Source organism: Podarcis raffonei, chromosome 12 (genome assembly GCF_027172205.1).
Source record: "Podarcis raffonei isolate rPodRaf1 chromosome 12, rPodRaf1.pri, whole genome shotgun sequence".
Classification (NCBI taxonomy): domain Eukaryota; kingdom Metazoa; phylum Chordata; class Lepidosauria; order Squamata; family Lacertidae; genus Podarcis; species Podarcis raffonei.
Window position 1 is genome coordinate 20,471,148 of NC_070613.1, and position 26,027 is coordinate 20,497,174.

The following is a 26,027-nucleotide window of genomic DNA, read 5'->3' on the forward strand; positions in this document are numbered from 1 at the left end:
GAGCTGAGAAGAGAAACGCTAATCACTTAAGTGTCTCTTTCAGCTTTTTCATCTAAGCAGAAGATGGGCTGAACATAATACACCAGGCTTCCTCAACCTCGGCCCTCCAGATGTTTTTGGCCTACAACTCCCATGATCCCTAGCTAGCAGGACCCAGTGGTCAGGGATTATGGGAATTGTAGTCTCAAAACATATGGAGGGTCGAGTTTGAGGAAGCCTGAAATATACCTTTCAATTTTGTGTGTCTTGAGAAAGCTAAGAAGATGAAACAAAGTCACCTGAAATTGCTGCCTGTATTCAAAGTACAGTGGATCCTAAATATGTTGGGTGGGAAGATGGATATCCAGTCATGATTCTTGGGTATCTCCAATAATTTCTGCTCTGTCAGATTCATATTTTTGTATATTTAGTAACTCTGTGTGTATATCATTCTTTGACAAAACTGGCAGCGGGTTGTTCATTTTCCAGGTAATGTAGAACTGTAGTTCCTGAAGCCCACAGGTCACAAGAATGAACAACCTGCTGCCTATTTTGCCAGATAATGATATACACATAGAGTTACTTGATGTAAGGACAATCTCTTTATCTCTGCCTAGAGAATGTGGATGGTGCTGAAGTTACACATCTTGTTCTGGCCTTGTGTCTTTTAAATTTCACATCATAACGTGTTGCATGATTGAAATAGTAATCAAAGGATAATTGATTACAATGCATTTTAACTTTCAGGGCCTGTGGGTGTAGGATTAAATGAACTTAAACGGAAATTGTTGATCAGTGATACTCAGCATTATGGTGTAACCGTGCCACGTAAGTGACAATCAGTTCTGTATGAAGTTCAGTTTTACTTAATCTGGCATAAGGTGAACATGTTTGAACATATAGGGTATGCCTTTTAGGAGTGCTCACCTTGAATAAGAATGTAAAGGCTGTGCTTTGTTCTTGCTGTCGCTAAACACTTTAGAAAATAAGAGCTCTCAGTTAAAACCTCTGTGAGAGATGGGGTGGGTACTCTTCCAGCATTGTGGAGCTTTGTCCAACCTGTAGAAGTTGTGCCACAAATGGCACAGAGAGTAGGAATTTGTGGCCCTACAGGACAGAATTGGAGTGGCCCAGGGGCCTGTTACGCCATAGTCAGGTTTGCACTCCCATCTGCACCTTTAATGCTGACTTGGTGCTTCCACATCACTTCCCAACTTGCTAGAGTAGAGGCAAAACCATTCTAAGGGATGACTAGAACTGATCCATATTTGATATCCTTGCTGTGTTAACAAATTTGAGCAAGCCACCCATTTGCTGAGTGTTGGTGCAGCTGACTGACAGGAATGAGTACTTTAATTATTTTAGGGGTAGGGAGGGGAGCATGCAGGCTTAAGGCTCAAAACAAGCCTTGCTGCATCTGAGCAAGTCCTGAATCTGCTCTAACTGTTGAGAAAATCTATAGTTATCTATAGTGACAAATGAAACACCCTGAATTCAGTAGTGCAGGAAGTAAATAAGGAACTATTGAAGCAGGGATTAAATCACTTGTTTTCAATATAACTTGAAAGCTTATTGAAACGCTCACAAAAATTTATAAATGAAATGTGTGTGGTACAGCACATGTGTAATATCAATGCTTTAATGTGACTGTTTATATTGGGTATATTGCTCAGATGTTACAAAAAAGAATAAGCAGTATTGGCATGAAGTCTTGCAAGCATTCTAATTTTTAGGATAATGTATTTTCAGGAATTGCAACAAAGATAATATCATATCAACTTGAGGGATGTCCAAAAACTGAATTAATTCTGTGCCATAAGATCAATTCTGTGTGTTCTTGGACACACATGCTTTCTCATAAGTCCTTTTGAATATTGAAACCACTAGAGAAAGGTGATTTGATATCCTGGGTTGCTTTCAAAAACTTTGGGAACACTTCTGTATGTTATGAAGGGAACATGAATGAGGAGAGAATGCATGGAAGCTAAGCCAATTCCTGATCTTGGTTAGAGGAGGGAGGAGCTTTTGTGTTTAATCCACCACCACCACTCACATTGCAACAATGTCTTGGTAATTAACATCAAGCTGATAGCATGAGACTCTTAATCTCAGGGTCATGGGTTTGAGTTCCACATTGTACAAAAGATTCTTGCATTGCAGGGGGTTGGACTAGATGACCTTCCAGCTCTACAAGCCTATGATTCTGTGATCAAACAGAAAAGACTTCTGTTGGTTTTCTGGTTTTGTTTGTTCATTTGTAAACTGTTTCTTATTTCTTTCTCAATAAATCCAGACACAACAAGACCAAGAAGAAGCCAAGAAAGTGATGGCATTGAGTACATCTTTATTTCCAAGCACTTGTTTGAGACAGATGTCCAGAACAACAAGTATGTAGGAAAGCAAGAACTTTTGTCATAACAATGGTTTTATGTCATTTTGTGGCTAGACATCAATTTATAAATGGAAGGTGCTTCCTCTTCTAAATATTCAGATTAGAACAAACTTGATTTGAATTGGGGGGGGGGCAGCAATGTGTATTCAGTTTCTCTTAAATATCTGCTTACTTCCCTACCTGTGATCTGTTGGCTTGCCTGAACCACTTATTTGCACATTAACTGACAACTGCTGACCACTAATGGAAAAAATTAATTACCACTAATGGGAATAATACAATTACATATACTGTTGCCCTCAACTGTGATTATAATCCATATGAACACAGTAGCAGTTCTAGACAGCAGATCTCCTGTTCTGCGTTTGAGACCACTTCTGAAATGTCCAGGACAGATGTCAGAAGTTTTAACTCTTTTTATTAACTTCAAAAGTGACTTCTCTATACAGCACCAGCAAAGTCCTGCTCCTGTGCTGAGGGTATGGGTGGGAGGAAGAGGGAAGGGCCTCACTGACTCAAGTTTGCAAACTTGTTCAGTATTATGCTGATGCAGTGTTACATAAGATAATGTTACATTCCTCCCAAAAAAAATTTTGTAGTCTTTCTATATAAGAAGTTACATTGAACAATTGGACTAGATGACACTCATGGTCCGTTCCAACTCTATAATTCTATAATTCTGTGATAAAACAGGTCAGATGTGGAAACAGATGTGGAAACAGCGTTCAAGAATCTATTGTTTAGATTATGCACGTTTTTAGTTCATTAGTTTCAAATGAGGATAAAAAAAACTTTAGCGGGCTATTTGTTCTCTAGGTTTTTGCTCTGTGTCAGTGAAATAAAAGCAGGTTTTGTGTGTGTGTGTGTGTGTGTGTGTGTGTGTGCGCAGTGGTACCTTGGTTTACGAACTTAATCCGTTCTGGAAGTTTGTTCTTAAACCAAAACGTTCTTATACCAAGGTGTGCTTTCCCATAGCAGCAGGGGCTCAATTTACAAATGAAACACACTCAACCGGAAGCAGAACATGTTCTGCTTCCAAGGCAAAGTTCACAAACCAAAACACCTCCTTCTGGATTTGCAGCATTCTTAATCCAAGTTGTTCATAAACTAAGCTGTTCTTAAACCAAGGTACTACTGTATATATGTAATCTCAAAGCAAAAAAATCTGTAATAGACTCTCACATAGAAGTGAAAAGAACTGGATTGTGTGAATCATCTCTGTATAATGCTATGTTTGGGGAGTCTTTAAAGGAAACATTCAATAATGTTTTTCAATTACAGGTTTATTGAATATGGGGAATATAAAAACAATTACTATGGAACCAGCATAGATTCGGTTAGATCTGTTCTGGCTAAAAATAAAGTTTGTTTGTTAGATGTACAACCTCATGTAAGTAAACTACAACATTTTGTTTTTCTGTTGGTAACCGAATGCTAATTTGCATTGCTTTGTAGAAACAAATAAGATACCTTAGGCGGGTAAGAGCTGAAATGTGAAATCTTATGTTCTACCGGCCACCTTGGGACTGAACTGCTAGTAGAGGAGCATATAGACCTGGGTGCAAAAGACTAGCTGCTTACCCCATTAACTATGAAAACAGATTTATTTTTGCTAAATTATTCTAACTTGAGAACTTTTACCTGCCTGTTCAGAACTGGACTCATTCACATACACTCCTATATAATGGAATTAGAATACATGACCAACATGACTGGTACTTCAGGAAATACTATGGAGGATCTTTCTGAATGAACGATTGTAAATTACTCTGCACAATTAAAATGCTATATAAATTATGCTTAATAGCAGTAGCTCTGGGGGATGAGGGAGAAAAATATAGAGAAGTGCCAGATGGAAACTGGAGAGTGCCAGGTGACTTGCCTTACTCAAAGTAAATAAATTTTGAAACAAGCTGCTCATAACTTAGCATTTTCTTCCCTCCAGACAGTAAAGCATTTAAGGACATTAGAATTTAAACCGTTTGTCATCTTTATAAAACCTCCTTCAATTGAGCGTTTGCGAGAAACGAGAAAAAATGCCAAGATAATTTCAAGCAAGGATGAAAAAGGTGCTGCCAAGCCTTTTCAAGTAAGTAACTTCTGCGTTCCTGCAAATATGACAAGGTGCCAGGGGGGCTGTGTCTGTCAGTGAAGGTGACTACACACCCTTGTTCACAGTGCACATAATATTTTTTCAGCATAACATTTTTTTTTTAAGTATTGGAAACAGAATCAGAGAGGCCGATCACTTCCAGAACCACCACCTCCCTCTCTCTTCTCCCTTCATTTCATGCTCTTATTGCCTGTCCTTTAGGCAGTGACAGAAACAGTATCACACCTAACATGTTAGGGATGGAGGCAGTTACCGTATTTTTCCATGTATAAGACTAGGTTTTTTTTAATCCCCCCCAAAAAAGGTTTAAAATTGGGGCTCATCTTATGCACGGTTAGTGCTGAGGGGTGTTTTCTTAATTTGGATTCCCCCCAAATAGGGGTGTCATACATGGGGGCGTCTTATACACAGGAAAATACGGTATGTCCCCTACCAGCATTCTTTTCAGCTGCCACTGCAAGATGAGTGAGTAACAAGTCTGGCCAATAATAATTGTATCAGGTTTCTGTAGATTTAGCTCTAGTTTTGCTCCAGATATGCACCTAAACTATAGGAATAAGTATGGGTGACAAGAAAAGGCAAAGGTGGTTTAATAAATGTATTGATTCACAGCCTCCGTGTCCGGCAATATCATGTGAACGCAAGCAAGAATGTCTCTCAGGATTGAATTCTGTGGAGGTTGTTGGAAAGGAGTATGTGTAACAGTGTGAATACCTAGCAAGGATACCAACTGTAGATATTGTCAATTTGTTTCTGACAAAATTGTTGTAAATGTTGGTTTTTGTAAAAATACATGAATTTGGAATAATCAGGCTAGTGAGACTTCACAAGACTATTAAATACAAAAATAGTTTCTTAATTTGTAAAAGTATAACACAGTCCTGGGGACTTGCTCTTCTTAGGATTTTCTGTCTTAATTTTATGTAGTTACATTCTATGTTTCCAAAAACATGAGCAAAAACCTACTGAATGAGCCCTAGTAAGACCCAGGAATCTGAAAGGAACGATTCTTTTGGATTTTTACCAAACTTTCAAAAATACAGGCTGTGTTCTAGTAAATCCCTTGCTAATAGCAGGCAGAGTCTTAGGTAATGTAGTTGGTCAGTACATCATTAATGTAAATAGCTTAAAAACATTTTTCCAGTGCTTTTTCTAGCACAGAGACATTTCTTTAATTATCATTTAGTGACTAATAATGCTGATATGCGGATAAAGAGGAAGGATTTGTAAATTGCTGGGCAAAATAGAGTTTTTAAAACAATAACAAAGTAGTTTGAAACGAAGACTTGTGTGAATTTTGTAATAAAGAACATATAATTTTTATTCACTGTTTTATGAACTATTAGCTAAGCATAGGCTTTGATCCAAAATCCTGGTATGCTAGCATGTCTACTTATGCAGGAGGGGCACAGATCCACACACACACACCCTGGTGGCTGCTGAGGGTCAGGGGACTCTTCAGAATAGTTTTGCGGGGGGATTCAGGAAATTGGCAGCTTCCCCCCGCACAAATGGAAATGCCTTCTACTCACACAGCAAGATCCTTGGAACCAAGCCATAAAACCTGATTCCTTGTTAACTCCAAGTTCGGCAGATTTGTAACTTGTTTTGCTTTTGCTTTTGAATGACTACTTCTCTTTCTTTTAGGAGGAAGACTTTCAAGAAATGCTTAAATCAGCACAAATTATGGAAAGCCAATACAGCCACCTTTTTGACAAAGTTATAGTAAATGATGATCTTACTACAGCTTACAATGAGCTGAAAACAACCTTTGACAGACTGGAGCGAGACACCTTTTGGGTTCCAGTCAGTTGGGTGCATTCATAACACTAAACAAATAAAATGTTTCATAATATTTTAATAAGGTACTCAGTTGGATCTAAATGGACATTTTGTTGGTGGGAAGCTTTTCGAGCTTTGGCAAACTGGTGCATTTACAAACTTGGTGCAGTGGAATGTTGATCTTATTTTTCTGTGTGTAAACCTTCCTGTTTGGAATAGGGGTTCGGAGGCAGAATATCACAGTGAAGCCTTATTTTTTACCAGATTCAATTTTACTGGTTTTTGAAGTGAATCTTCAGCTATTATGATACCACATTTCATCAATCCAGTATGAGATATCCTTTAAGCTGAGCATTGATATTAAAAAGTCTTAAGGTCTGATATCAGTGTTTAAGTAGCTTCCAATTTTGCTACTTCCAGACCTGGATAATAGTTAGCACTTGAAATTTTTAAAACTGGGGATGCAAAAGTGGCTACTACTTCTTTAACTAAAATACAAATATTTGAACTTGCTTACGCTCAATCCGAATTTTGTGTGTGTGCTGAGTATTGTCTTCCACATCCAGACTGACTTTTACCACAACAGCAAATTTTATTTATGTTGGTGGAAAAACTTTCTTGGATCTTTTCAATAAGCAATAATATTGCTCTGCATCTTGAGTATTTGTAGATTACCCTTGGGGAGTATTCAAAGCAGTGCATCAAAGCTTAGATTGGGGTAATTCTAACAAAGATAACAGGGTGGAGGGTTAGTCTTTGGGAAAGAGGCAGTTGGGTAAATGGATTTTATTTATATAAGTGTTTCATTGTTTTAATTATAAACCTTTCTAAAACAACCTTTGAGAAAACCCAGAACCTATTTTTTTATTTGAAAATTTGTAATTAAAACTAGTGGATCATTCTCATTTTACACTGACCCAGAGCTGTGTTTTCTGGAATGGAGAAAGTATTTTTTTTTGCTTCTTGATTTCCTCTTGACACAAAGTTTATTAGTAGATGAAAAGAGAAATACTTGTTGTGTTCAAGCGAATTTGCCTTTCCAATTTATACGTGACAGTGATGTATCAGAGACTTAGTATGCAAACAGGAAGTCCAGTTATTTTATGTTAATGTATAAAAGGGTTAGCTGTCTTACTTAAAGGCAAAAGAATTTAGTGAGACTATATATATTTATGAAAAGGGGTGAGAAGGGATATATTAATTTTTTGCATTTCTTGTCAATGTGATCATTTATTAAACAGATCCCTAGGTGTCTGTGATTTGAAACACTGGCTTTATAAACTCAACATTCCATGTAAATGTTTTAGTTTCGATACAGATAAACCACCAGGTCTTTGCAAATGTAGTCTAAATAGATGGTTGGTTTTTTGGTTCATTGCATTCATGTTTTAAAATTGTGTAATACAAGGGAAGTGCCAACAACCAAAATATCGTCTTTTGGAAACATTTGTGCTAGAGTGACGCATGTAGCCTGGCCCTGAACATCCATCATGTAATGTTGAGTGTCTCAGGTTTTACTGTTTTTGGTGATCTATGGTTGTACTTCAGCACCAATTAATTGCATGAAAAATACTGAACTGGATCCCCTCCCTCCCGGCTGTGTTTCAGTACTGCTTTAAATAAATCACCGTGGTTGTTTGTTTGTTTGGCAGGCATTATGTGTCTTTGACATTCAGTGCATACTGCAAGAGCCAGTGCCAAGAATGCTGGGTATCAATATCTACATTTTGTATATGAGAGGATCAAAACACTTGTTTAGAAATACATTTGTCCTGTTTGTCAGTTATAGTTTGTGAGACTATTCTTACCATAGATTTTTCTTGAAAACAAGGGAAAATTGGGCATATAGGTTTCCAACGTTGTGACATCCCAGAATGCAATTTGGGAGGAAACACTCTCCTTTTCATCCTGATTGTCACTCCAAAGACAGCATTTCGGCACTGTGCTGTTACTGGCAATAATTGAGACTATTAATCTTTGTAAGCTTCCCATGTTCTTTTTGTCAAGAGAGAATTTACTATCCTTTGAGTTTACTAGCTTTGAAGCAGCAACTGAGTCTGCAGTGACCTTGGACACCTTTGTTTTAATAAGAGCATGATCCAAAAAGCTCTGGAGCTTTGCATAAGTAGGAGCTGCCTGTCCTCTCCAATGCTGCGGCATGTTCTATGTGTGCACACTGAAACTGTGTGGAGCCTTGGATCATACACATAGCATGGATATAGTTCAGATAAACTTAAGTCAATTTTTGGCTCAAAGTGAAAATGACTTATTTCAGCCTTTTAAAATTGTACTGCATGGGTTTGAGTACAATGGTTTCATGGTTTTAAATATAAATATCCTTATTGTATTTTTGCTGTTTTGTCATTGTAAAGCAAATGTTAAAAGTTTTTATACTATTGGATTCAGAGCAATACTTGAAGTTGTCATCAGTTCACTTACAGATGATGTGCCTGAATTGCAACTTTATCAATCTTAAATCAATAAATTATTGACAAAATGTACTGTGGGAAAGCTTCTTTTTTTAAAATAAGGAACCCAAATCTATCAATTGAATTGTGCTTGCCATACCTGTTACCATTATCACATTCAAACAAGTAGCATAACTGAACGAACTAACTTAACGAGCTAACTTAAGCCATGATTTTGCTGTAGAAAACAATTATTTTGTTGAAGCATACTGGTCAATGCAGCAGAGGCATTTCTGAAATGCCTGGGGCCTGTACCCCAGCATATGTTTTTATGTTTAGGACCCAAATATTTAACTTGTCCAGAGATTTAAGATTTTCTTCTTTGTCCTGTAATTGCCCTCATCTGCACACAGAGCAAATATTAAGAATACAAATGACCCCTAATTCAGATGTGACTGTGTAAACAAATTGCACAAGGTTCTGCCCTCATTTTACAAGTGATGACAAAATAGAATGACAAAATAAAAGCAACATATTACAACATGTGAGTTTAACAGCAAACCAGCAAGTTTCTCCTTGCATAGTGCATATTCTGGGGAGCTTTTCATAATAATGGTGTCACCACACACCCTATGATGGTATATTCACAATCAGCTCTAAACATCTGCACCTTAGAAGCCTTCACTTGATTTAGAGTAGACTTTCCTTCTGGAAAACCTCCAGGAGTTTAAAGATGAACCCTAAAGTCCATTTTTTCTCTACCACTTCCTGAAAGCCCATAGCTTGTCTTGCATGCATTGGATTCATGCGCCATTGGTGCAAAGTATTTCTCCTTGTTGCATGCTACTGTGTTTTGAATAATTCGAATTGCATACTTGAATAAGTTGATTAATCGGCTAAAGATAGAAAACATAAAGGCAGATTTTCATAATTAAGGCAGCAATGTCTATGTTCGAATGTGGAGAGAGCCTTGAAATTAATTGAAAATCTTTGAATAAATTTTCCTTTACAATAAGGTGTCTAGAGATTCTAGAATAGGTGACAGTTTTGTGATTTCTTTTTTAAAAAACAAGAACAACATTTTTTATTGGTTTTTAAACAAATACGATAATTATTTCTGTCATCCTAGAAGGGGACATAAAATGTATTTGGATAACTGACTAAAACTGGGTACATGTTGATAATGATCACATTTTCTTGTGAAGGTGTTTAGTTAAGTCAGCATGTTGTCTTCTTAGGATGGATTTACTGAGCTAATCCACATACGTTTTTTTAAAAATTTGCGACATAGAAACAAAACTTTTACTATGTCACAATGACTCTAACTTAACAAGTGTGTTACTCCAAGTAAATACTTTACTGCTTAGTCAATTGCATGCATGTGGGCACCCACAAAACTTTTTTCCAACTGCAGTTAGGACTGTAGATATTTTTGTTTCCTTGGAAAAGCATGCCTACAAGAGTTCCTTTCTTGCCTAATTGAATGAGTATAGCATTTTCCTGTGCAGTGTAGCAGTGAAGTTATAGGTGGAGAAAGATATATGTTCTACACAAGTGGAACATTCACACATCTCGGGAAGCTTAGAACTGTGTATTTCCAAACACTGCCTTTCCTTATGTTGCTGGAGCTGGGAGTCTGACGGAACCCAGGTTGCAAAACATCTTTACAAATTCAGGTTTAGATTATATCCCCCCCCCAAGAGATTAATCCAATTGTTCACCTAAAAAGGTTTCTTTGCCCACTTGGTAATACTTTATGTAGGCCAGATACAAAGGAATGTGAACCTGCCAAGAATTGAAATTCTTTTGCCTGTGTGACAGCCAAGCTACCAGCATGCTAATTTTTACTCACACAAAAGGGATAAAGGACTCCAAGAGGCACCAAATTATCTTTTATTTTCCTGCCCAGGTTGAGCTGGTCTGACATGAGTAAGAAATAGATGATAGTGTTTACACCATATTCATGAGAACTAGTATCTTTGGAGATGGCCTGGAATCTTCAGATGAATATATAAATTTAATAAATAATAACACCAATAATGTTATTAGCATGAGGCCACTCATATCATGAAACTCACTGGGTGACCTTTAGCCATTATTAGGTAAGGTAAAAAACAAACAAAGGTAAAGGACCCCTGTATGGTTAAGTTCAGTCAAAGGTGACTGGACCCCAGAGTCGTCCACGACTGGACCTAATGGTCAGGGGTCCCTTTACCTTTCAAAGAGTTTATTCTGTGGCCTCATCACCAACCAGTTAAGAGGCAAAAAATGAAATGAAATGCTTCAATTTTTAAATTTAGCTTCAGAATCCTTACATTTTACAACACATTCTAACTCGAATAGAATGACATTTTGAAATTACATGTAGCCAGTGTTATTTTTCTTTTAAAAAAGGTTTAGGGGTACTCATTTTCCTACTCATATTGAAATACTGCCCCTCAATGAGGCCAAACTTAGATTCACAAAATGTTTAGGGGTATGCGTACCCCTGTGTCCCCCCCCATGAAAAAAGCACTGCATGTAGCTGGTGTGTGTGGTGTGTGTGGTGTATATGTATTTGGGGGGGGGGAGGGAAGACAAAGCAGGCCAGGCTGATTTTATGGGCTTTCCCACCCATGCTTTCAAATAAAACACAATTTTTCTTCCCTTTTTTTTTAAAGATTACTTCTCCTACTGTACCTCTCAATTTGTTTGCTTATTACTTACACTTCTCTAAACCCAGCCCTTTATTGTATTCTAGTTTAAAAACCACCTGGATATTCTTTTTCTTTGTTAAATTCCCCCTAAGCCTCTTTTATATGCTTGTCTGATGTATAAGACAGACTCCTGCGACATGAAAGCTTCAGAACTCTTGTGCAGCTGGCAAGTTTTTCATTTTTATTTTTGTTAAAAAATGCAGTTCTTCTATATAAGTGTAGATATTAACTCTGAGTAAAATGGCCGTTGTCCTAAATGTTAGCAATCTGCTTTTTTCAAATGTGGCATTAACAGTTTCAGTGGCATGCTTACACCTGTAAGCTTGTTATATCACACCTTGTTATATTGAAGAACAGCAGAGTGTAGCAGACACATGTAGGCATAAGACGGGAGAAGGAACGTGAAGGTGGCCTTGTAAATCTTTGGTATTGGAGTGTGGTGTGATAGCTTCAAAGAACAGCAGATGAAAAGATCATCAGGTGTTCTTTAGATATTTATGTCAAAATTTTATACTGGATTCTTTAAAAATGTGAAACCCTTAAAACACACAGTTATGGCTAGCAAATGTTAAGAAGGGAAAACTCTTCTTTAAGATAGCAAACTTCAGCTGAGAGCAATATTTTTTCCTTCTTGAACACTGGTGGCTTTTCCCACTCTTGGCGTTGCAAATGATGAGAAGGCTTTAATCTGGGAAACTAACTGCTGAAAACTGACATCTCCTTCAGGCTGGTGCTTTTATTGCAGTGGTTTATTCTGCAACATGTTCTTAACACAATAATCTGCTTCAGTTTGGGCTCACCCACACTTCCACTTGCCGTGTGATTTCTAGGTGCAGGTCTGAGACGTTTTTCTTTTGTCCCATTACTTTCCTTGAGAAAACCCACTGTTTACTGCTGAATTGGAGCAAATGTCAATCTGCAGAAAACCCAATTGTTCCAACTCAGCAGTATACAAGACAGAGAAAGCAGCAAGGCAAAAGAGAAGGGAAAAACACGCTTGAACCCATACCTAGAAATCGCAGGACAAATGTGGACGAGCCCTTTGTTTTGTGATGTTTCCCCAATGCTACCGCATTATTGCTCTCTCGAAGGGCTATAGTTCAAAGAAAGCAGGGCAAAACTAAATGAGAGCATTTGTGGTGTTAAAAAGTGATGGGCTTTCAGCAGGAAGTTCTGGGATATGCACTGGTTGGAAGGGAAGCAATGTGCCTGCCCCAAAACTTGCAGACATAAACAGAATTGGAAGCAGGCTCTACCTGTGACCATCCTAATAATAATAATAATAATTTTTATTTATACCCCGCCCTCCCCAGCCAAGGCCGGGCTCAATAGCATCAAATCATCATGAATCTGCAATAAACAGAATATATGGAGAGGCCAACAGTCTCCTTTAAATGCAGGATTTCTTACCAATGGTCCCTTCCTATAGTATTCCCCCTAGTAGGGAGAGAGGAAGGGGGTGCATCCCCACTTATCTTTTCTTCCTTCTCCTGAGGTAGCTTTCCGCTTTAAAAAGGAACACTGGCTTGATGTTACCTGTAGAAGAAGTTTGTGGCATCTAGTTTAGTCTTAAGGCTTTGTACCATACAAGTGTCTGCCAAAGTCCAAAGAGAATAAACCAACTGTCCTTCCTAGGGAGCAGTTGCCTCTGATGGAGTTAAAGGACAGTGAGAAGAACCATTTCCTATCCCACATCTTGGTCCTAATGCAAGATGGCAGCTCTGGCCCAGCAGTTTTGTAATGTTCCCTTAAAAAGTGAGGGGGGGGAGCATTTTCACAAATCTAAGAGACCACAACAAGACCATCTGACAATACTCCCAAAATAACATAGCACATGCTTTCTGAATATCCACAGCAAGGCTGACATAATTCTGGCCCAAGGCAGGCTTCTCCTCGCTGTATCGGTGTCACTGTTTAAAAATAGGTCTCTTTTGTCATCTGTGGCACTGGTGGCCAGGTTGAGTCATGATTGATGTCACCAGAAAGAACACTCTGAGCCTGCAAAACTGACAGCAGGCTCCTCTGAATGCGGTAAGATTTACACAGCTCTTAGAAGTTGTGTCTGGATCTGCGTCTTGTTGTAAATCCTAAAAGCTACTTTGTGGACGAGGGACAATATGCTGTCAGAACAGGAAGGCACGCTTCACCCAGAGTAGAATTGCAAATGTCCAGGCTCCTTTTGAACAAAGCATTAAAATAGATATTTCCTCTGTATTCGCAGACATTTTCTCTTTTGAAGCTAAGGCTGGCTACTTATGCGTGACCAAAAAAGTAGAGGGAAAACATCTCTGCATAAAAATGCCAATGGATGTGTGCAATTGCAGATTTAGAAATAATTGGTAGAATTTACATACCATTTTCTATACCATACATCTCGCCATAGTGGGGAAGACTGGGGCCAGCTGGCCTGTGTGCCTACTCAGTCTGGCACCTCAAGGCCCCGCTCTCTCTTCTTAAGAGTTATTTATCTTCAAAGTGGTCATAGACTGGGGAACCCTGCAAGCAGTGGGTTCCTTCAAACAGCAGAATGTCCTATGATAGCCCTTCAAACAGAGGACTGCCCTTTGTAAAATAGGAGGCTTGGTCATCCTATTCAAAGGTAGAATTACATATTAGCTGACTAAAAGGGTATCCCTTGAGCCTTTTGACGCTGCTCATTCCCTCAATTCCTATCCTCCTTACCCTTGACATAAAGTAAATCAAATGACTGTCTTCTCAGGCAAATGATTATGCACAAGATCATTTAACTGCTGGATGAATATTTCTCATAATGTGACCCTTTCTCATAGCTCCTTAATGGAAGCATCAACATCATCGTTGGGAAATTTGACTGGCACTGAATTCATGTATTATTACTTTTTAAAGCAATTGATTGAGAGCATTTTTTTTAAAACATTTCATATGAGCATACAACACAGTAAAGTGGTACAGAATGTGTAGAATGGACTTGCCCCACTTCAGCCATAAGTTGGGAAAGATATAGAGTGGTACATTGTTTTTTGAACGTAATCCGTTCTGGAAGACCATTCGACTTCCGAAACATTCGAAAACTGAGGCACAATGGGCAGTTGGCAACTTCAATTAGAAAATAGAGAAATGTGCCTTGGAAGTCGAACGGCTTCTGAGGCGCTTTCAAAAACGGAAACATTTACTTCTGGGTTTTCGGCGTTCGAAAACCGAAACGTTCGGCAACGGAGACATCTGAAAACATATATATACAGTATATACACATATATGCAGTATTATATAACACTGTATATAATATTTTTAATACCACCTGTTATTTAATTTCAAATATTTCCCAGGCGGCAGGCTGAGCTATAATCTTTCTCCCTGAAGGGTGAGCTGTTTCACTTGCAGGAACATTTTGTGGAGAAATATTAAAAATGCCTCCCCTCTCCCGCCCTGCCCACCACAAAATGCTGCCAGTAGTGTCACAGTCCACTCAGACTCCCTCATTCTGCTGCAGGCCTAAGCCAGCACCTCATTTTCAGAACCATCTCAGTAAGAGCGGCAGGGGGAGGAGAGACCCGGTGCTGTGGAAAAGATGGCTTTATGTAGTAGGAGCAAGAGAAGTGAGACTGAGAGAATGGAAAATCCCAGGTGAGGAGTGGGTAAGGGTGGGATTACGCGATGGCTGCCTAAAGTCCTAGACTTCCCAGTTCCTGAAGATGTGTCTGACTGTTCTGCCATATGTTGTTATTAGTGCTACAGTCAGATGACAAAGGGCAGGTTGTGACTGAAAGTGTATTCAGAGGCACACACAGAAAGAAGAAGCCAAAAAACAGCTAATCATAAAAATGGTAAATATGTGGAACAGTTTGCCATGCACAGCTGTAATACTGCAAGTTCTCTGGGCGATGCCAAGGTTTTGAAATTAGCAAAATCCCCAACCTTCATTTGATTTGAAGATGGAAAATATTAACAAATTTATTACATTTGTTTAGCATTCATTTTGCCTTTATTGCATGGTGAAGGTATTGCCAAGCCATTATTTATTTGATTCAGAAATAGCTTCCCATAAAGCACAAATAAACAATAAAAACCAAATAAAAAAGCAACAACAAGTACAGTGCAGATACAGACTGGGATAAAAATCTACACTTACTTAACTAAGCAGTTAACTTCCTCCTGTACCACCTTCACAAATAGATCTCTCTGTCTTTATCTGATGCAATAGGCAATAGTGTCACAGTCTTAAATTGTGTTACTGTCCTCAAAACAAGAATACATTTATGATCATGTATGAACAGGATGAACAGTTCCTTCAAATACTTGTAAAATCAGCTGGGGATGCAGGGAAATAAGAAGTAACAGCAAGAATGTTTGTGTATATCCAATGTGAGTGTGTGTGTGTGAGAGAGAGAGAGAGAGGGAGAGAGAGAGAGAGAGAGAGAGAGAGAGAGTTCTGTTGAGCACACAAGGAGGTGGAATTAAGCCCATAACCACTTAGACTGAAGATATTGAGGGGAAACCATGGCTTGTTATCATACACTGTATTTCATTCTTTAAAATGTACTGCAAAGGCTCCTGGGAATGCACTGCCAAAGCTTGTGGGATTACTAGACACTGTTTTTGCACATTTTTTGCCAATTTTGCACTCTTTTCGTCCCTTTTTGGGTTCGTGGCAATGCGCACATGCGCATGCCTTGAACTCACATAAATGGGGAGCTGCCTGCAATGTACTTGGTTAACTATGCAATAAATAAAATAAAATAATCCAAATAGTGCATTTGGAAGCTGGTACAAACCCAGACAAAGCACACTCCTAATTCTTTTTAGTAGCCAATGCCAGCGGTGGGAGCTGGTGGGGCACCAATTGCCAAGCCTGCTGGGCTTGTACAGACAGGAAAGAAGGTGAGAAAAAGTCTGTTTCCTTTCATTTGGCCTTAAAAAAAGAGATTTTGTTTCCCATTGGTCCCAGTATGCCAGGAAGATAAGTCTATCAGCCTCTGTGTACTGTTTCCTCTCGTCTGAGCCATGTCAGGGAGATGGAAGATCTTTGCTATTGGATCTGTGATGGCTCATTCAACTCCAGTAACTGCTTGATGTGGTAACATTCAGTAAACGCCATCACAATGCGCACCATAATGGGAAATTAGCCTGGAGCAACTATATATTTCTTTTACTCCACATTGCATAAGGTCCTTGTACTTTTTCAGTTGCTTTCTATAAAGTACCAACAATGGGAATCAAACCTGATGTTACGCATATAAAAAGAATACTGTTACTATCTGGCAAAAACATATGTAATCCAGTTTTACTATTAAGCTTCTAATGCCACCATTTCAAACAAATCGGAGTAAATAACTTTCTGGAACTGATCACGTGACTTTTTGGAAAAGCAGCATTCAGAAATAAAGAACTTTAAAATAAATGCATCTCCAATTCTTCAATACATTACTGGGCGTCCAATGAAAGAGTCTGGGAGTAAATCTCTAGTGCTACATAAAGTCCTAATTGAAGAAAAAGGAAACCATTCGATTTGTTTCTTCCAACAATAAAATATGTAATTACCAAACCTGGAAGGCGTTGGTTCCTTCAGCATGGCTAGAATGGCTCCAGTTTTTTCAACGAAAAAGCTTGATTTAGAATAGTTATTACCAGAAAAGGAAATGGAAAAAAAACGAAGAGTAAATGTACCCATATGGACGATTGGAATATCCATGGCAGAGACTTTGAGAAAAATACCAGAAAATTGGCTGAATGAAGAGTATCAGAATGTACACTATGCAGGAAGACACGTATTGTAACACATACTTGTGCTCTGGTTAAACAATATAAACCGCGTTGATAAAAGGGCATCTTTTGTTCTGCAATTTGGCCACCTAATTGAGATGGATGTAGAATGAAACCTGTAACCCCATTTTAACTTCCTTCTTCAACAGCATCCATATGTCATCCAAGTGAGAGGGTTAGTATTGGGGGAAGTGTTCCTTGGCTTTAACATAATATTTCTTTATATTTCACTTGACTGCTGACATAATATGATCAGTATGGTGACGGAAACCAGATACAACTGCACAGGACCCCCCCCCCTTAGCAGCTCTTATTTAACCAAGCTGCATCCAGTCCAGTTTATTTTAGAACCTGCTTTCTTAGTGGAAATAAAGACTGATTTTTGTCACCACCAAAATCTTGCAGTTGCAAAATGTTACAGTCTGCTTTGCAATTGCACATTTGCCTCGAGCTCCTTGAAGGAAAACTGGGAAGGCAACATTGCAGCTACACATTTTTATTGTGCCTGAGAATATTTGTGCATATTTATTTCTGTTTAACAGGGCAGCCTTCCCTAACCTGGTGCCTTCCGGATGGTTTAAACTACAACTCCCATCAGCCTGAGGTTTTGTACACAGTACACATTTCAAAGCATGTTTGAAGCAAAAGAATTATGGGTGGCACTGTGGGTTAAACCACTGAGCCTAGGACTTGCCAATCAGAAGGCCGGTGGTTCGAATCCCCGCGACGGGGTGAGCTCCCGTTGCTCGGTCCCTGCTCCTGCCAACCTAGCAGTTCGAAAGCACGTCAAAGTGCAAGTAGATAAATAGGTACCGCTCCGGCGGGAAGGTAAACTGCATTTCCGTGCGCTGCCCTGGTTTGCCAGAAGCAGCTTAGTCATGCTGTACGCCAGCTCCCTCGGCCAGTAAAGCGAGATGAGCGCCGCAACCCCAGAGTCGGTCACAACTGGATCTAATGGTCAGGGGTCCCTTTACCTCTACCTAGTTTACCCCTCACAGAGCTACAATTCCCAGCCAGCCTTAGCAAACTACAGTGCCCAGAATTTTTTGAGGGGAATAGTATGCTTTGAATGTGTTTTGAACATGTAATGAGCATGCAGCCCAGTCAGCATGGCTGTGCTGATACAGGGTGATAGATATCTGTTGAGAGTCAAGGCCTTGGCGCAATCGGAAGCGGCAACATTTTGCAGAGCAAGCTGCTGTCCCAGGGCCTCCTCAGAAACTCAGAGCATAACTGCAGCTTCCCAGTGGTAAGGGAGACATGCTCTGCAATTGTTGAGAGGCACTTCCATGCTATCATTTTCTCTTCTTTCAGGCTGAGCCCCAGTCCAAAATAAATCTGTTTGATGTATCTATCTCTACCTCTGCCGTGTTGCGGGGATGGGAAGACGCTGGACCAGAGCCTGCAATTTGACTATATTTTGAATATATAATTGACATTGCATGTTAACAAGATACCCCAAGAGATCATATGAAAAACAGGTTTTGCATGCCAATTATGTTGGTTTTAGCTCATATGCTTAACCAAAGGTCTCTGGGAGCTCCTGATTTTCTCCTTGTTTAATCCCTTGTTTCATTCCACTCCAAGAGAAGCAATGTAACTCTTAAGAACAGCCACAAACCAGAATACTGAAAGGGGAGATTCACAGATTGTTTATATTGAGATGATCACATAGGTTCCAATAAGACCATAAAAGGATATGTTTCTGCTAATCACTCCATTAAGAATGAAAACTAATCCCATTTTGGTCATTTTTTTCCACCTGATCTCTCTAGCCACTCTCCTTTTTTGAAATATGTACCGAAGCAGTAGATTGCATAATGCCAAAGCAAATAAAGCCACAGAAGGAGGAAGGTAGAAAACAAGAGCACAATATTATTCTGATTTTGAAACGTGCATTATCCCTCCTTTTTTTATTGGTTAAGCTCTCCCTAAATCACATTAAGTCTTGGATAGTGTGCCCTGCATTCCCATCTGGAAGCCATTTCAAGAAGTGTCCTGCAAAATCTCATTCCCTGTCATTGTGAAGAAAAGCAACTGCCTGAATATTATTAATCCTCAATTTATTATCCCAAATATCTTGTCTCACTTTAGGCAGCCTTTATTCTTCTTGAAGATTGCTGAAAGCATCATCTCTTGGCCAGACAGCCTCTTCTGAAAATCACATACTTTCTCCCCATCATGTTGAATCCCATCGGAAAAGACTTCATTCCCCCCCTCCCTTGAATTCACAACTGATACCTTGAGCTGTCTGTTGTTCAGCCCTTAAACCATGTTCCAGTCCAGGTCATCTGACCTGTAGCATGTGTTCACCTAATCAAAAAGTAAACAGGGATTTACTTATTTATTCCAAATGCCATAATGGTCAAGGATGCAGTTGCTAAAGACTGCTTGGATAGTTCTGAAAGATGCTGGTTTTGGAAGTAATCTTGACTGTTCCTAATAAATAACTTACAAAGTCAAAAACTGGAAATAAGTCAATTTTCAAGGAACAGAAAATACTGTCTCTATCTGGAAAATATCAGCTGAAGCTTGTAAATACATGCTTTCCCAGTCTCATAGTCAATCTCATGACATGTGCTCAGTTGACACTTTTTTCTTGTTATGAGGAATGTCCCATGCCTGATTACATTTATAAATAGCTGTTCCACCTTTCTTCATCAGCTTTGCAAAATGACAGCACTACCTTGGTATCTTCATACAGAATAAAAGGCAAATCAGAGTTTGTCTAATGACTGTGGTGAAACTTACCAAAAGAATCAGAAATCAAGACAACAAACTTTTTAGAAAGGAATGGAAATGTTTTCTTGAGTATTTACAAACAAATTTTAAACAGATCAAGACATTGGCAGGATTGTTGTAAAAACCTGCAGTTTTAAAAGAAATGTATATGAGATGTACATGAGAACAGATGAAGAAAAGGATAAGTTAAGATAATTTGGAGTATGCAGGAAATGATGAAAGTACCGTAAATGTAAAGAACCGCAGAAAGAGTGGGAAGGGAGTCAAAATTTGAAATGTTAGAATGTTTGTTGAATAATTGTTGTAAATGAAAATTATAAATAAAATTATATTTTAAAAAATGACTGTGGCTACTAAGGTGGTATCCCATTGATTATTTCTGTTGCCTAGATGAGTGGCCATTGTAGTAACACCCAAAACTTCAGAGTGTTGCAGCACTTCAGAGACTTTCTAGTCTATTGTGGCATGAGTTTTCAGAGACATTTGCTTTCGCAAAGTAGACATTATGAATGCATGCACAAATTGCCAATTAAGCGTGTGTGTAAATAGAATTCAAGTGGGACCTACAACAAAGTCTTGCAGTGTGGGGCGAGTGATCCTGTTCAGCATTCCTGACAGCCATTTCAGCCCCCCACATTTCCCCATCCCCACCCAGCACTCAGCATTCTATGACCACTTAGCATGCTGAGTTTTCCGTGGGCATTTCCCCCCTAAATATTTTTTTGTAGTTCTGCAAACCTTGAGCTTCCCCTAAGCCTGCCGATAACCTGCTTCTTCTTATGTGTGGATGTTGCTGCTTTGGCTACACAAGGACCCATACCTATTAGTTTGCTATTAGTATACAAGAAAGCTTTCCATGCCAGTCTCTGTCTACCTCGCATTTAATGAAAAAGACAGTTGATTGACCAATTTATTGTGGTGTGAACTTGCAATAGTCTCTGAGGTGCATCCAGATGTTGAAACTTGTTTTCAAGTTCTGGAAATACTATATTTGAATACATGAGAAATGCTTTTATACTTTCCCTCTCTTATACTATTGAAGCAGGATCTTGGATTCTTCTTTTTTTGTAGCGTTTTAATGTTTACCTGCTAAATTTGTCACAACTGGCCAAGAATACTTTGTTTTTCATAATACTCGATATTGTGGTGTAAGATCCTGGTGGTACTTGGAACACAAGACCTAATGGCTAAAGTGTTTGTGGCTTTTAAGAAAAGGATGACTAAGGGGGAAAACACAAATAAGGTTTATGAAAGTATGTATGGTGTAGAGAAAGTGGAGAGAGAGAAAAAAAAAATTTTAATTTCTTTCCTGCAATATGAAAATCTGGGGTTTACCGAATGAAGCTGATTGCTGTAGATTCAGGACAGACAAGATACAATCCAGCTGATGTATAGAATTCACTGCTGCAGGATATGGCGCTGACTCCTTTAAAGGAGATTTAAGCAAGTCCATGGATAACAAGTCTATTTGTTATTTAGTAATGAAAACAAAATGGAGCCTTCATGTTCAGAGGCAGTGCAAAGCTTGCTAGAAAGCCACATCGTAGGAGAGCATCCAGCCTTATGCCCTGCTTGGGGGGTTTCCAGAACCATACAGCTACCCACTTTGGAAAACAAAATACCTGGACCTTTGGTCTGATCCAGCATTACTCTATTTCTGTTCTTATGTAATAGCTGGGATGTTTAGAGCCTCCTCAGCAGCCCCTTCTCCCAGTCTTGCTTCCTTCCCCATTCTTCTCTCAAGCAGTGTTTTTAAAGTGCTACAGTTATTTGCATATTGGCAAGGGAAGCGGTGGAAGTTGTGTAATTAACTACATCACCTAGTCTCTCCCTAAAATCTATGTGCACAGTTGCTCTGATTTGTGCATAACACTGCTACCTGTATGCCATGTTAATGATGAAAAATGAGCTCAAAAATACCTGTTCAATCCAATCTGGCTTCCATGATGATTTATTGGTGTAGCTCACTTTATTAAAGAAACAATGTATTTATACACACACACGCCAACACACACATGCACCAGTGGCTATGCTTCATCACTGACTGATAAAGGTGACTGAGAAAAAATTAATGAGTAGTGTTGCCATTGTGAAAAGAATGTGTCTGTCTGTGTTTTAAAAAGACTCTGATTCTAATAATGTCGGCAGAAACATCTCAGGTGCTTAAAATCAACAGACCGTATTTATATGACAGTTACATCAAGGATAGATATTACCTGTTTTATTGCAGTGAACAAGGAATTTATAGGCATAATGTTCCAGATTTGAGGCTCTCTCTATTTCATAGTGGTAAGTTGTTGACACTGGCTGAACGTTTGATTTGAAATAGTGTTTTAACATCTACTCCCCATTCACTGGTATGTTCAAACTCAACCAGCTTTCCCATTCAGCCACCCTATTTATGTGTCCCTCCCTCTCCCCATTCATGTACTAATCTCTTCCAAGTCACACAACCCAGTCATACACTGTACAGTCATGCATCTATTCACCTTAGCCAATCTAACACTGCCCTGTCTACTGTCCTGGGGGAAAGATCCTGTGTTATATATTTGTATTGTTGGCCCATGGATTTTAAAATGCTGTGGGTTTTTTTTGTAACTTGTAAGCTGCCTTGAAAGAACTGGTACCCTGAAAGGTGGGATATATCAGGGTTGTTGTTTTTTAATTGGCGGTTGTTTTTTTTTAGGTGGGCTGTAGTGTAATTGCAATAAGTAAGTAAGAAGTACCTACCAATTTGCTGCCATCCTTTTGTGGTGATGAAATTACCGTATTTTTCCATGTATAACACGCCCCCATGTACAAGACGCCCCCTTTGGGGGGGGACTCCAAATTAATAAAATGCCTGACCTACGCTGCCACTAGCGTTGCAAAAGCCATCTATTGACTGTCCCCCTACTGGCAGAAGCCGCCGATCGCCTGCCTAATTGCTGCAGCGACAGCCAATCAAGCCCAGCCCTTTCCGCAACCACCAATAACACGCCCAATAGCCACTGACAATCTCCAGCTCCCGGCAGCAACCAATAACACGTCCCCACTATGCACTATCCGTGTATAAGACGACCCACATATTTTAACATGAAATTCTAAGAAAAAAAGCCTTGTCTTATACATGGAAAAATACAGTACTTGAAAATTACTTTAAAATGGGACTGAATAAATTCCTTGAGGACAGAATGACTAGCAGTCAGGATGTGTATAAGGAATATCCAGATTCAAATGCAGCATGCCAATGGATCCCTGTTAGTGGATGAGGACTACTGTCTTCCTGCCCAGCTTGTTGGCTTTCTAGGGGCAGGTGGTTCAGAGAACAAAAATGCTGGGCTGGATGGAGATTTGATCCAGCAAGGCTCTTTCCTATGTTAATTCTCACCACTAACAGCCCCATCTGGCTCAAGGTATTGTATTGATCTTTATTACGGCCATTGGCCCATCACATGACAGTTTCCCATACCAACATAATGTACTTAAACCTCCAAATTTAAAACCGCCAAGACTTACAAAAAACAGACAAGAACCAAAGCAAAACAAAAACAAAAGACCAACACAGGCGATTATTTTTTTAATGCAGCAACCAGAATGGTCACAAACCATTCCACAGCATGTAAGCAGTTAAGCGAGGCAAAAGGGATGAGTTGAGTGTTCAACAATCTCAAAGTTTCAAACAATGTAGTTTGCATCTACTCCATTTTTTTGTCATATTTATCTGATTGGGGCAAATTGGCAAGCCACTATCTTCTGTCTGTGTTCTTTAATTTGATATGGTTTCCGTACAACCATAGACTCGACCTAGCCAATTATACAAAGCTGGCTTTGATTTCAAAAACAGATAACTATTTTCACTGCTGGCTTCTTGAAGGTCAACAATATAGAATATTTCTTGGCATTATAGTGCTTTCAATACATGCAGTATACAGACTGGGGGCGGGGGAAGAATGTCTAGCAAAAAGACATATTGCTGGTTCTCTGACAGACAGTAATTTGCCGCTGATTAACTCGGTGTAACAGTTTGGCTTCAAGATGACCTCTTGAGAATCGGCGAGAGTGTGGGGCCCTCCATGAGGCCAGTAATCAGCTTTTCTAATTGACCACAGCTGGAGCAAAAGATAGGGGGAGATGAGACACAAGGTCCACGCTGTTATATGGGGGGAAACCCATGAGGATTTTAGGGATAAAGAAGGGGAATCTCTTCCTGGAGAATATGCTCCTTGCCAACTCAAAGGCCAAAATTAGGGCCGGAGGTGAATGATGCTGTAAGGAATGAGCATTTGGAAGCCTGAAATATCCCATGAGGGTTTTATTTCCACACAATACGCTGGAGTTTTAAGTTGCTTTGAGAGGCAATGCTTAATCACTTATTTCCTGCATTTGTGTAATGATGAATGTTGAGATGTTAATATTTCTTAGAAATATTACCCAACTATTTCCTAGCCTGTTTCTCTATAAATGGCAGTGGGTACAAAAAATGGGCACCTTGAATGGTCAGCTCCTGCAGCCAGTGGTCTTTATTCCTCTGGGAAAAGGCAGAGGTATGATGGGCTCAGGTGGTGGGGTCATGTGGCTGCTGCTATTGGTGTTGTGTACTGAAGTTCTTACCCTGGGCCAGCAGGGGGATACTGTAGATAGTTATGCAAATAAGGGATCGAAAGTGATGTTCAGTGATTGGATAGTTTTAGAAAATTGTTACAGTTACATTGTACTGGAGCTCTATATAAGCAGGCTGACCGAACCCTTCAGTTCTGTTCTGGCCTGTGAATAAACAAGAGCTGTTTGAAGAATCGCTGTGTCGTGTGATATGTTCACCCACAACTTAACACTTTGTGTGATCATGTCAGGTGCCAGTTCACACAATCAATGCTTCCGCATGTCCCCAAAATCCACAAAACCCATTCCTCTGGTGGAATATCTTAAAAACATTGTGGCTGTCTCTGAAAATAATTGACCTCAACCAAGCATAAGCTTGGATAAAGTATGTCATATTATTACATTCATGCAGCATTTGAATTGTTAATGTGTTCTAAGAATGTTTCCTTTTTGGTTTAGGAAACCTTTTAAAAAGTTTTCATTTGCATTTACCAGGTGTGGGGAATTTTGCCTGAAAGACCATAACTTGTGCAGTGACTGTAGGGCTGTGAAGATCTGCGCAGACTGAAGTCAGTGGACCACACCAGTTGACCTACAACATCTGAGGTTTATGGCTCCATGCGAGCTGTTTTAAAAACAGGTTATAACTTGTGGTGTTCCACTGCCTGGATGCCTCAAAGAAAAATATACAAACTTGCCTCTGGTTCTAAGTTAAGAGCCTCCAAGCACAACTTGACTCATAAACAGATTATGAGCCAGCAAGAAGTTGTTTACTTAAGCCCCATGATGCTAATTGATATTTTTTAACCTAGTAGGGAAAAGAACTGCCGTCTCTTCACTTTTTAATAATGTTAAGTCTAGCATTCCTGTGAATTCAGCCATGCCCTATATACTGGTAAATTAAATGCCAATAACCGTGTCATCTTCAGAGCATAGTGAGTAGTATAACAGATTTCATTAGAAAAAGCACTGTGGCACTTTAGAGGCTGACTGATTTATTGTCGTATTAAGGCATATTTGGTTAAAAAGCACATAAACTACTCCTGGAAAACCAAAGAATTCTAATTTTACCTTCTGAAAATGTCAGATAATACTAAATAATAATAATAATAATCAATAATATAGAATGTTTCAACTTTAAAAAATGAAGGGTGCTAAAAACTTGTAACATGACTTAGGAATTCAAAAGATATTTGGGTTAAATTAATATAATTTTGTTTTGCTTGGTAAGTAAAATGTGTGTAAAATTGCTTGGAAACCATCAAAAATGATTGCCAAGTACTTGAAATTTTGTTGTTGTTGTTGTTTAGTGTTATTTAGTATTACCTGATATGTTCAGAAGCTAAAATTAAAATTCTTTGGTTTTCCGAGAGTAGTTAATGTGCTTTTTAACCAAACGTAGATTTACCAAGCTAAATGTTGTCCAATCACAAAAATAATAGCAGTTTTGAATTCCTCACACCCAAAACATATTTTTAAGACTCCTCCCTGAAGAAATTTGCAAAAATTAAATTTCACCTCCTGAAATGATACACCCTATTTTGCCAATGGTCTTTCATAGCCAAATTTCTCCATGGATAATGAAAGGTGACCAG

General features: G+C 39.0%; 2 protein-coding genes across 13 annotated transcripts in view; both read left to right on the top strand.

The window, feature by feature from the left end:
• Positions 1-8,763, top strand: part of MPP7 (MAGUK p55 scaffold protein 7) — a 98,600-nt gene extending 89,837 nt beyond the window's left edge. For all 12 annotated transcript variants that reach the window (XM_053410600.1, XM_053410601.1, XM_053410604.1 and 9 more), the window contains 5 exons: positions 727-807; positions 2,273-2,366; positions 3,653-3,761; positions 4,317-4,460; positions 6,132-8,763. In XM_053410600.1, the coding sequence (XP_053266575.1) occupies positions 727-807; positions 2,273-2,366; positions 3,653-3,761; positions 4,317-4,460; positions 6,132-6,311 (608 nt within the window). In that variant the 3' untranslated portion in view covers positions 6,312-8,763. The remainder of the gene's footprint in view (positions 1-726; positions 808-2,272; positions 2,367-3,652; positions 3,762-4,316; positions 4,461-6,131) is intronic.
• Positions 8,764-14,613: 5,850 nt separating this feature from the next.
• The window catches only part of ODAD2 (outer dynein arm docking complex subunit 2), a 92,097-nt gene continuing 80,683 nt past the window's right edge, over positions 14,614-26,027 (top strand). The window contains exon 1 of the mRNA XM_053409643.1: positions 14,614-14,973. The gene's annotated coding sequence lies outside the window, so the exon portion shown is untranslated. The remainder of the gene's footprint in view (positions 14,974-26,027) is intronic.